General features: G+C 43.3%; 1 protein-coding gene across 3 annotated transcripts in view; it reads left to right on the top strand.

The window, feature by feature from the left end:
* PDCD1LG2 (programmed cell death 1 ligand 2) overlaps positions 1–13,252 on the top strand; it is a 59,101-nt gene that overhangs the window by 25,182 nt on the left and 20,667 nt on the right. For all 3 annotated transcript variants that reach the window (XM_045563883.1, XM_045563884.1, XM_045563885.1), the window contains exon 4: positions 8,472–8,744. In XM_045563883.1, the coding sequence (XP_045419839.1) occupies positions 8,472–8,744 (273 nt within the window). The remainder of the gene's footprint in view (positions 1–8,471; positions 8,745–13,252) is intronic.

Here is a 13,252-nt window from a genome sequence, read left to right as displayed (position 1 = left end):
ACAGACTAAGCCAGGGCCAAAAAACGGTGATTAACAGCAACCTGGAGACAGTCTCCACACACTAAGGGGTCTGTTATTCAGGTTGTAAGGGTTTAGCCAGCCTAGCTGGGCAGCAGATCATACATTTAACAAAATTGATCTTATGACCTTAGGCTGTGTTAAAACCCTTGGTTTGTCCCAAAGTGTGCTCACTTCATAGGAAGTTATTAGTCACACTGTAATTTGTGCTGTTTAGATAATATCTGGAATACAGGTTGTGTTACAGTATCATTTTTTAGGAACTTGGCAAAAATAAAATGTACCCAAAGACTGATATCTGGAAATGGGTCTGAAGACTATGTCCTGTGAAATATAGTTAAAGGAAGTAGGCATGTTTTATTAGGGTTGAAAAGACTGTATGGGGTCTTTCCAGTTATCTTCAAATACCTGAAAGGTTTCTTGTAATACAGAAGAGCTAATAATTGCTAACACTACTATGTCCTGGTACCTACCTCATTTATTCATTCTAATACGTTGTTATGGATAAATATTACTGTATCCATTTTATAAATGAGAAGACTGAGGGTTTGAGAGGTCACGTAACTATCCCCCGGCTGAAGCCTAGTCAAACCTTCCAGATTTTAAAGCCTATGTTTTTAACTACTATGCTTACCATGTGTTGTTTTACTAGACTAGAAAAGTACCAATGGGTTGAAGTTACAAAAAGGTAAAATTTGGCTTGGCATGAGGAAAATCTTTCCAATGAAAGTTTAACTTACTTATTGTATAATCATGGCAAAGATTGCTTCTGAAGGAAGTAGGAGTTTCCATTTCTAGATGTACTTAAAAGTTAGTTATCTAGCAAGTTATTAATATCAGAAGATAGATATTACTAAAGATAAAAACAGACATCTCATAATGATAAAAGGGTGGGTTCTACAGGAAGGGACAGTAATTCTAAATGTGTCTGTGTCTAATAACATAGCTTCAAACTATCAAACAAAAATTGGCAGACTTAGAAGGAGAAATAGACAAATCCACAATCATATCTGAGATTTCAACTCATCTCTATTATAACTGTAGAAAAAACAAATAAGAAAATAGAAGATTTGAACAACACAATTAGCTATCTTGACCTAATTGACGTATACCAACATGGGAAAGTGAAAAGCTCCTTAGCCCTAGGGTTTGAGGGGGAGAAGGGGTGGAGTGGACAAGAGTCCATGGGGGTGCCCAGTCCCGAGAGAGAGGACAGAAGTGACAGGCCTGGAATTACTAGGATGGGCCTTCGTGCTGAGTAGCAGTGTGTGTACGATTTGGGCTATTGGAGGTACCCGTGGGCAGGAGCCACCACATATGCCCTCCCCTCTGCATGACGCTTCATATCCCAGCTTCTTCTAACGGGGAAGGGAGAGAGGAGAAATTTTTTTATATCTACATATATCTATATACCTATATATATATGTATATCAAGTTTTAAATTATTGATAGTTCGTCTGGATTACCAAAATCACTCTGTAGCCCTGCTGGCAGCTGGTAGGCTACAGTTCTAGTTCCCACACACAGTCTCCTCCTGCTCCACCTCAAGCCAACTATGCAGCCCACAAGAAGGCTCTGTGGGCCCCATTGCCCAGCACTGCCCCATGGGAGGCTCCAGTGGTGCTCCCAGGCCCCAGGAGCACCAGCCCCTTGATCATCTGGGGTTTGTCATCACGTCATCACCGTGTTCTCTCCCTGCTGTCCCCACCAGGCCCTTCTGCCACCTTCTGGGAGAAGGAAACTAAAGGGTCTAAAAGTGGGAGTTGGGGAAAGATTTCAGCCTCTCCCCACTCCCTACTACCCACAGCCTTTACTCCCCAGCCCAGAGAGATGCTGCTCATACCAGAAAAGACTATTGAAAGGTGATTTATTTTATTTTTCTCTGACCTTTCCACGCTTGGGAAATGAGGGGGAAAAAAGACAAAATTGACCATAAAAGACCAAAAAAAAAAAAAAAAGTCAGAAAACCTTCCATCCACAGAAAGTGATGTCTCCCCCTCTCCTTGGAATTTTTGTTTTGTTCTTGGAAATTTTTTTTTTTTTAAGTTGCCTTATTGTGGTGCAGGAATTTAAAATACTCAAATGCCTGTTTTCCTCGGTGGAGTCAACCTGAAGAGCTCCCACCCTCTCTGGATGTGCCTGGGCTTGGACTCCCTGGAATCTTGCTCTGGACTGAGTTGCGTATACGGTACCTCCTGCCTGGAGGCAAGAGAGTTGGGGGTGGCTCGAATCAGAGCTGTGCCCCAAATATCCCTGCTGTTGTATCTTGTGAAGCTGATATCCTGTGTCTGTACACGCTACCGACTGTCGTGTCCTTGCTCTGCTTGCTGCTGTGTCATGCCAGGCCCCATCCTGCCGTGACCCCCTTCTTCCTACCCTTGGAACCCCAAGGCCAAGTTTGCTTCAAACTGTTGGAGAACAGAGTCGGCCTGGATCTGGAACACACTTTTCCTCAGCTTGAGCGTCTCCCCCACCCAGGGGAAAGGTGTACATCTGGCAGCTGAGGCTTAGAAATGTTTCTTGTGTTGTCCTGAAAGATCTCTGAGGCCTCAAGCAGGCTTTGTCTCTCTTAAAAGGTGAAGAAAGGTGTCATTCTCCTCCTAGAGTCCGAAGCGGTCTCCTCATCTTGCATCCCCCTTCTGTAAGCCATCTATCTCTGCCCACTCTCCAGCTGACCCCACCTGGGAACCAGGGATGAGGAGGAGTTCGGGGGACGGTGGAATCTTGCCAGTCAGTGAAGCCCTGTGGCAGGAAGGTATATGTGGACACAGAGTGTACTTGACTTCTCTTCTTCAGCCACTGAGTGTGTGGGTTGGGCTGTGAATGACAGTGGGATGGCTAGAGTCTGCTTTCATCAGAAGCTAAGGAGGCTGGTGAAGGAGTGACCTGTGCAGACTAGGGTGTGTGTCGGGAATGGGCATAACTACGTGCCCACTCTCAGGGGGAACTGGGCAACACGGAGAAGTCTGTGGTCTCATTGCTCAATGACTGAAATTTCTTTGCCATCCTTTTCAACTGCTGCCTCTGTTGGGCCCAAAGGTTGGGAGTAGGAGATAGAATCCCAGGCTGATGAGGGCTTAGCCCCCATCATGGGCACCGCATTGCTTTCAGCTTGTGCCCTTTCCCCACCTGTGCCCTCCCAGTAATTGGCATGTGGGAAGCCCATAAGTTCCTGTGACCCATTCGTCTTGAACCAATGATGAGAGTCTGGTCTCGGCCATGACAGTGGCCATGTCGTACCAGACCCATGTCGTACCAGACCCTGGGCTCCAGGACCCCCTCCTCCTCCCCTTCCTTCCCACTTTCTTTCCTTCAGGTCACTCAGCCCTGTACTGCGTCCAGCACCACAGAAACCTCAGTGTTTGTCCTCTGCTGGGTTTGGGGGCACAGGGAAGCCTTGGGCTGTGGGGAAAGGCTTTTCTTATCTAAAGTTTACCCCCAGGCCAGGGGCCACCATCCTCTCCACAGACAACCCGTATGAGGAAGCCCCTCTGGGACAGGGAGGTGAGGACTTCGTCTCAACATAGGCTGCTGGGTGGGCGGGGGGGGGGGGCTTTTATTTTTGTAATATGTTAGGAGTTAATGTTGCAAAGAGTAGTTTACATCTTCACTTTCTGAAGACACTTGAATTTAGGACTGATTTTCTGTGACAAGCATGCCAGGAGTGGCAGGGGCCATCAGGGCTAGCCACTTCACACCCACCATCCTCCCATGGGGATCTAAGACTGGTGACACAAAGCAACAGCCTTCCAAGGCTGGTTCACGCCAACACAACCTTTGGGCATCAAGCACAGAAGGTCTGTGTCCCTCAGCCCTGTTGAGAGGCAGGTTTCTCTTTTGCCCTCTCCTGTGCCTGGGAGCAAATGTGCACTAGTAGGGAGGGGACATCTGGCTCTACCGCAGCCTGGACGCCTGGGGCTCAGGTGGACATATGAGCCCCCATGTCAAAGTTGTTAAACATTTTTGTTTTGTTCTATCATAGCTCTTTTTCTCCCCATTCCTGACAACTGATTTTTATTATAAAAGAAAGTAACCTGCTCAGAAGGCCCTGGAAGTGGGGAGGAGAGGGGGTAAGGAAGACAACTAGTTAGGAGGGTGAGGGTTTTTTGCCAAATCTGGATCATATGGCAACCTCCTGAGTGGGACCCCAAAATATCTCCTGTGTGGAAAGTTTGCTGGACTTTCCCCAGCCCTGATCCTCTCCTCTTTCGGCCAAGTTGATGGCACAGAAGATAAGAACTTACAGCCCCTTTCTCCCTGGAGAGGAAAACTTGTCATCTGGCTTTGTGGAGAAGGTTTCACCTTAAGCTTGTAGTATGTTTTCTTTACCTTGTGCTAGGACATCACATTTAAAAGGACAAAAAATGTAAAATATTTGAATGAGCTTGTATTGTAACATTAATATTATTGAGCATATCTGCTTTCTAGGCTTCAGTGACTCATTATTCTAGTCCTGCTTCAGTCCTTTGTAATTTGTGGTAATTATGCTTTTCTTTTTAATACAAAAAAATGTATAAAAATAAAAACTTGAATAAACAAAAAAAAAAAGGAACTTACACCCAACAACTGCAGAATGCACATTATTTTCAAGTGCATGTGGAACATTCATCAAAATAGTTATTTAGCAGAATTCCTGTCGAAACTATTTGTCATTGAGCAGTTGGATGACTTAAATTCCTTCCACCACTGACATTCTAAAATTTTCTCATCTTTTCTTAAGAATATCACTCTCAGTCCAGCTTCCCCATTACGGGAAGCGATGCCTTTTCAGCCACTTCCAAAATGAGACAGAGGCTCTGGAGGCATTTTTGATGTAAAAACGTAGGATGTGGGCTCCTGTCCTTTCCCCAAACTTTGCTGATTCTTTTAGCTGAAGATCTCTCCCTCGCCTCTGCTCCCTCATTTATGCATCCCAAGTCTAAGGCTCAACCAAGCTCCTGATTCCTGGCCCTGGTACCTCTGAACTCATCTCTCAACCAGGACACCAAGGTCAGCTGATTGTCCCGCGCCCTCACCCACAGCACACTGCTCCTATGAATCCATTTATTCTACTTTTTTCCCCCAAAGACCTGAGAGTTTGCATAAAAAATCTACAATATGATAGAATGAAATGAGTATAAGAGGACATTGAACCAAGAGAAAATAAGTATAAATAAATAAGAGATAAAGTGAGTATTCAAAATGCACACCTCAGATGCTGTTTTAATTGCTAGAGATACGCCAAAATTTGGCTTCAAGGAGATTGGTTAGTCTAACCAGATCAAGTCTTCAGTAGGCTGCTTCAGAACCTGATTCTCCTCATCTACTGGTTCTGGGTGCTCCTAAGCCCCCAGGGGAACATATTCTTCCTGTTTATGTTGCTCCATCCCCAGACATCTGCAGTTACATAGAGAATCATCTTCTCATGGTGATTCTAGTGCAGAGTGCAGAATACTGTAGCACAAAGAGCATGAGTTCAAGACCCCCATCCACCCCCGATGCCTGCTGTTTCCTTATTTACAAATTAGGAATATGAAATTTACCTCCCTCATAGTGTCTTTGTGTGGTTTAAATGAGATAATGTATTACATACATTATGTATGTATATTAAGGGGCTGGGGTCAGGTTTTCAAGCCACTTACACGTTTCAGACTTTTCTGATTTCTTGACTAAGTAGCTATATGCACAAGAATCAGTAGCCAAATGGGAAATTAACACTGTGGGTTTTTTTGTTTGTTTGTTTGTTTGTTTTGTGAGACAGAGTCTCACTCTGTTGCCCAGGCTAGAGTGCCGTGGCATCAGCCTAGCTCATAGCAACCTCAAACTCCTGGGCTCAAGTGATCCTCCTGTCTCAGCCTCCCGAGTAGCTGGGACTACAGGCATGCGCCACCACGCCCGGCTAATTTTTTCTGTATTTTTAGTTGTCCATATAATTTCTTTCTATTCTTAGTAGAGACGGGGTCTCACTCTTGCTCAGGCTGGCCTAGAACTCCTGAGTTCAAACAATCCACCCACCTTGGCCTCCCAGAGTGCTAGGATTACAGGCGTGAGCCACTGTGCCTGGCTAATACCGTGTTTTAAATTAATAGCTGGATGAGCTCATGATTTCCCCCTTTCCCTTTGGCACTTCTCTGATAGTGTAGCTGGAGAATGTGACTTAGAATAGGAGACCTCTTGTTTCTTGCTCCATTGTCTTAATCTGGGAGCTGGGCTTTGCAGATTAGATCCTCAACTCATTCATCCATTCCAGCTCATGGATAGGAAAACCTGCCCCACCCACCCAATCACAGGCAGAAACTGGACTAACATGAGCGGGAAAGATGTCAGAGCTTTTGGGGACACTCCAGCAGGCCCAGCTGGGGTAGGCTTACCACACGGAAACAAGGACTTCGGGGGAGGGCCAAAGTGTCCACAGGTGATGGTCGGTATGTAGTTACCCTGCTCTCTAGCAAGCCCTGATTCCAGTGAGTGTCTGGCTATAACTAATCAAACCGTCAACTCATAACACAGAGACACACAACAAAGGAGGTGGACAGAGGGGCAAAAATTTTGGAGAGGGGGACGAACAATCCTTCCTCCTCCATAGCAAGTAAAAGGACATGGCACAAAGCTCAACACATAGAAAACAATAAACAAATCGTGCATATTAGATATTTTCCACATGGTTGTTATAATATTGTCACATGAAATGGCTTTTCATAAAGTTTGTGCCCATTTGTACTCCCAAAAATTTAAGAAAAATTAAATTGTGCCTGTGCCTTTACTTCAAGATTACCTTTACTTCAAAGATTTTATTGAAATTCTACTTCTTAAAGGAGTATTCCCTACCTAATGAAAGCCAGTGCTCATTCCCCCTTTCCTTTGTCAAAAATCAACAGGTTACTTTCCACACTCCCTGGTAACTGGATATGGTGTTAATATTTATTTATTTATTTATTTATTTTTGGCTATTGTCTAAGATCACTGGGCAGTTTGTCCTTGTGTCTTCTTGTCCCTCTCAATATTGCCCTTGTCTTATTTATTTTTAAACTTTTGGTAGGGTTTTTATTTTTTCATTTTATTTTAATGTTTTAATTAATTTATTTTTAATTGACAAATAATTGTATATATGTATAGGATACACTGTGATGTTTTGATCTATGTATACATTGTAGAAAGAATCAATCAAGGTAATTAATGTTAATTAATTATTCATCACATCACCAGGTTATTCTTTTGTGGTGAGAATGTTAAAAATCTATACTTATTGCAATTTTGAAATATACAATACATTATCATTAACTGTGGAGTCATCATGCAGTGCAATAGGTCACTAAAACGTATTCCTCCTGTCTAGCTGAGAATTGGTACCCTTTGATCAACATCTTCCCTTTCCCCATCCTTCCCACCTCCAGCCTGTGCTAACTACCTTTATCTTCTGTTTCTATGAGATGAAGTTTTTTAGATTCCAAATATAGGTGAGGTCATGTATAATAGTATTGTCTTTGTGCCTGGCTTATTTCATTTAGCATAATATCCTCCAGTTCAATCCATGTTGTCATGAATGACAAAATTTCCTTCTTTTTTAAGGCTGTATATTCCATTGTAAATATATGCCACATTTTCTTTATCTGTTCATCCACTGATGGACACTTAGGTTGATTCCATATCTTGGCTATTATAAATAATCCTGAAATGAACATAGGAGGGCAGATATCTCTTCTACATACTATTTTCAATTCCTTTGGATATATACCCAGAAACAGGATTGCTGAATCATATGGTAATACTATTTTTAGTTTTTTGAGGAACCTCTATATTGTTTTCCAAGTTGGCTGTACACTCTTGTATATTTTAGATCTCTGGAGGGCAAGGAGCCATAGCTAATTTACTCAGCACATACTGCAAAGAAGCACGTGTGTGCATGAACTGTGTATGCTTGTGTGTGTGTGTGTTGGGGATAAGTACATAATAAATATACCCAACTCTTGATTGTTTATAGACATCATATAGGTCTTTATTTTTTCTCCTCCTAGTCTCAAAGAGAACAGAGGAAAGAAGGAAGTGGAAAGTAAAATTTCAATTAAAGATGTATGAAAAGCATGGAAAAAAGTGAGATATGGGGGTTATCCAGTGCTTTTATTTATCCATCTTCTTTCCAGCCCTCGATTGTGAGATAACTAAAAACACTATAAGAAGCCACCAAGTGGAGTAGCTTAGAGCACTGCTGAGATCCATAATCAGACTTCCAGTGTTCAAATATTGGCTGTACCAGTTATAAGTTCTGTGAACCTGAGCGAAATACTCAACCTCTCTACCTTTAGTTACTCCCAACAAAATTGAAAATATAAACAATGCCATCTTTGTTGTATTGTAAGAATTAAATAATTCAATGCATGTAAAATAGCATGATACCAGGGACATGGCATTAAGTACAGAGCTCTACAGGAATCAGAAAAGAAAGACTTATCTCTCTTTCTTCTTCTATTGTCCAGCTTCCTACAAAAAAATAAACACTAGCATCCTAAACATCCGAGGGACAGATGAGGTGAAGCTCACCTGCCAGGCTAGAGGTTATCCCCTGGCAGAAGTGTCCTGGCCAAACGTCAGTGTTCCTGCCAACACCAGCCACATCAGGACCCCTGAAGGCCTCTACCAGGTCACCAGTGCTCTGCGCCTAAAGCCCCACCCTGGAAGAAACTTCAGCTGTGTATTCTGGAACACTAACGTGAAGGAGCTTACTTCAGCCATCATCACTGACCCTGAAAGTAAGAGCTGCCCTCCACTCCCTACATCTTTCAGTCAGGGTTCAAGCAAGAAACAGCACAATCAAAATGAGTAACTTGAGGAGAGTATAATAAAAGGAGTGTTCATGAAGGTGTGATCAGCATTTAGAGAAACTACAAAGGACAGTGCAGGACACTGGGGCTTCAATGTTGGGAGAGCAGTGACCACTGCTGGAGAGGTTACTGGGGCCAGGAGAAGGCAGCTGTAGGAATAGCCCTACTGTACGGGAGCTGTGGCCTCCAGAAGAGGGAGGCTGTCACCTGCAGCAACTCCACAGGGCAGAAGTTATGTAAATGGACACCCCAAACTCATTCTCCTCTCACCCTCCAACCTCTTGCTGGAGCCTCCCTTTGGCGGAACCAGCTGGAAGTCGGAGAATAAGAGGATCACTGAGGTATTCCATAAAAGCCAACCTCTCAGGGCTCAGAGTAGAGTGTTGAAGTGTAGAGAATGGATCTGTAGAGAAAATAGAAAATATCCAGGCCAGCAGCTAATCACTGTGACTGATGCACGGTACCATGAGTCGGCAGGATGAATATTACTCTGCTGGCTTCACTTCCTGTCAGCTGGTTATAGGGTATTTCCAAGAAAGTTTCAAAATCCTTCAGAGCCTTAACTGGCTATGCTAGATCTTTTTGGAAGGGATCCCATACTTCTGAACTTCATACACCAGCAAAATTCCAAACAACCTTGGGAGACTAACAACTTTTTATTTGCCAAGTAAGAACAACTAACATTTAGTATCTTTTCATAAGAGACAGGTAATTTTAACACCAAGTGTGGAAGTTTCCTATTGCTCCTATATCAAATTACCACAAACTTCACAGTTTAGGACAACAGAAGTTTATTATCTTATACTTACGGAGGTCAGAAGACCAAACATGGGTTTCACTCGACTCAAATCAAGGTGTCAGCAAGATTGCAGAGGCTCTAGGGGAGATACCATTTTCTTGTCTTTTCCAGCTGCTAGAGGCCACCTGCATTCCTTGGCTCATGGACCCTTCCTCTACCTTCAGAGCCAGCAACCCCATCACTCAGCCCTCTGCTTCTGTCACAACATCTCTTTCTCTAATTTTTTTGCTTCTCTCTTCCACCTTTTAAGGACTTTTGTGATTACATGAAGTACACTTCTGCCCTGGATAATTCAGGATGATCTTCCTATCTCAAGGTTCTTAATGTAGTACATCTGCAAAAATCTCTTTTAACATATTCACAGGTTCTGGGGATTAGGTCTGGAACATGAACATTTTTCAGGGAAGCCATTATTTTACCTATCCAACCAAGAAAGGACATAACTACAAAATAAAGGATAGTCTCTTGTACTGATTAGAGTTGGCTTTATGGAAAATTTACTATATTATCATTGTATTTCACCTTTTGCCCTTTGCTTAGTTAGGCAAGACAGAACCTATGATAAGAGCTCACGTAACATGTAGGTATTTAGGTAGTGACCCCAGGGGGCAAAAATGAGAGATTTAGGAGTTTAAGACAGGAAAGAAAGACAAGCAGATATGAAGGTGTATTATCAAAGTTGTTGGTGTGGACAACAGGAACTCAGATATTCAAGGACCACCTGAGAAGTCTATAGATGCATCCTAAGATGTTTACTCAAAGAACTTCAGGTGGAAGGACTTGTCCATCTGCTTTCACCCTCATTGGTTGACAGTTGTCCCCAGGAGTGTAAACTCCCTTCTGCCCTGAGCTAGGCATGTGTGTGGGCTGAGTGAGCTCCCACAGCATCTGTATCATCAGAAAAGTCCAGGGGCAGAAAGCAAAGTAGCCACCTGAGGTGAATTGCTAACGTTGAAGTGAGCGGAAGCCCACCCAGACTTCTACCCTAGCTGGCTGAAATCAGAGCTGAGGCTGAGAGGGAGTGAGGCAGGAATGCACCATCCCCCTTACACTGCTCACCTCCACTCATGCCCTACATTAAGTCCGCTCCGTCACTGAGCCTTCTAACTGGGGGGCAGCCACAATCTCTACAAAAGAAGAGTTTGTGGAACAAGCTGCAGTTCTCACTGCTGCCATCAATCCCAAGCCACAATTGCTATTTGTCATTTCTCTCATCCACCACACATTCTATATTTCCCTCATCCAGCGCTTCAGATGGAATAGTTTCTTTGCCTGATAAGGTGACCCAGACTTTCAACCCTAAGAGATCTGACCCCTTGGTCACCTTGCCCTTAAAACTAGAGTTGCTGCAAATATCTTTTCATTGTCACAGGATGTGGAAGTAGAAACCACCAGTGAATCAGTGGATCCCTGTGTTTCAGACATATTCTTCCTTGCCTCCATTATGTGGCAGCATTCAAGATCTTCACAGTAATCAAGATTAATAACTCCACCAGTATGGCAACTCATTTCTTTGCCCACTGGTCTGCCAATGTGAAGAGTTCAAGGTGATCAGGCAGTAGCTATAACTTTAGATACATTAGGACAAGTAAAGTATCCCTGGGAGGAGAATTCCCCATAGAAAGCCAGACCTTTGATCCAGTAGAGCCTAAATTCACGCAGATGAGAAGGAAAAATTCTGTAAGTGGGCCATTGGAAGTAATGGTGAGAGGGGCCAACCTTCAGCACTGGGGGAGCCCTGGCACAGAAGCAGAACATACTAGAGGTGAGATCAGCAGTGGGGAGTTAGACCCCACACAGCACCATCACCACCAGCCACATTCAGCCAAGGCTAAAACTAGGGGTTGGACAGATGCAGACAGGATCTGAGTTGGGGCATCAGAGATATCTACTCTATCCAAATTAAAAAAAACTTTTTCATGGTTTAGCACTGATCCACAGACCAAACTTTGAGAACTTTAAAGTGACTACATAAGTACCCATCTCATCATTACTTTCCTAGTATTTTCATTTGGAAAAAAAATTCCCCTTGGATAAAATTTTCAGAGACAGCTAGATGCATTGTCATCCCTGCCCTCCTCCCACTTCCCCATCTAACTACACTTCACTACCCAATTCCAACACTAAAGTTAGCTCAGCTTCTTTCTAACTAAATTATCATGATGAAGTGGGTAAGTAAAGAGAAGAGACATGCTGAGAAGCTTGAGAAAAACAAAGACATAAGAAAGACATCAATTTTAGGGCCAACTTTGGGTGAAAGAATGAATTAGGCAAGTTGATCACTTAGCATTATCTACCTCTCTTTATATCACAGTTAAGACCACCAGATTTGTCATCCCATGAAAAATGTGCCATAACTAATTCATACTAATGCTTTAGAAGCTTACATTAACAAACCCACAGGAATTTTTCCCCCTAGAATTGTTTACTTAACTGTCCTTTGTTATGTGGAATTTCATGCCTGGCTAAGTGTAGGCCAGTACTTTGGGTGAAATGTAGTTTTCTAGACGGACACTTACGTGAGAACCTCTGCAGGGAAATAAGGTCCTCTGTAAGGCAAATTTAGAGATAACGAGAGTCCACCTTTTGCACCACTGATCATGTCACCATTTTTTCCTGCATGGTGGAAAGAGTGCAAGGATAGACTGACCATTGTTCTGGAAGCCTTTATACTGTGAGAAGTTAACAATAAACTGGCCCCTCTCGCCCTGGAAGTCAACATGACTGATTAGATAGACAACAACCATGGGAAAGGCCTATGGAGTCTTCATCAGAGATCACGATCTCCTAGGGTATCACCCATAAATGCAGCCAGCAGGGAGATGGAGACATCTTTGTGCAGCTAGAGATTCTCAGCCTGGTTTTCCCCATCCTTACCAGCTTTGTACTCATCCTACTATTCCCTGACATGGGTCCTCTGCTCCATGCAGAGCCCCTTCCTCACCACGTGCTCTCTGAACATCCTTGCACCTTTCCCACCTCCATGCCTTTTTTTGCTTGTTTTCTTTTCCCACAAAAATGCCATTATTCCCCAGCTCCAAGCCCACCCTCTCTCCAGGGCAGCTCAGATAACTCCAGGGTACAAAAGGGTCTTTCTCTTATCTCATCTCTTAAGATCTATTACCTGCACCATTTGTTTGTTTGCCTTATGACTACGACTGTCTTTTCTCTTTTACTGCTATTTTATTTTCCATGTGTTTTTTATTGTTCACACAAGTCTTCTTTATATTCAGACTAAAGCAAAAGCAGAGTGCTTTGCCCCTAGTAAGAGTTCAATAAATGTCAGATTGGTAGGTTGAAGACTTGGTCTTAGATAATCCAGTCCCATCATCCCAGCCGCCAGACTGTGTGGACAGGCAGACCAGAGCAGCCAAATGATGTCTCGGTTTGTGGCACAAATGCCAGCACAAAATAACCGAAGTCACACATCCTCTCATGGGTTCCTTGCTTCTATTTCTCAAAGGCATTTTTAAGTTGTCTTATGACTGTTTCTTTTCTACTTTTTCTCATAAATTGACCTGCTGACTGCTGTGAACCACCACAGGCTTCTCCAGAAGTTGATGAATAAACAAAACAAACACAGAAATGAGAATGTGCAGGGTGGCAGGTGCTCCAGTGACTCCAGAATGGATGACTG

The sequence above is a fragment of the Lemur catta genome, chromosome 10 (assembly GCF_020740605.2).
Source record: "Lemur catta isolate mLemCat1 chromosome 10, mLemCat1.pri, whole genome shotgun sequence".
In the NCBI taxonomy this organism is placed as follows: domain Eukaryota; kingdom Metazoa; phylum Chordata; class Mammalia; order Primates; family Lemuridae; genus Lemur; species Lemur catta.
This window is presented reverse-complemented; position numbering and strand designations above follow the sequence as displayed.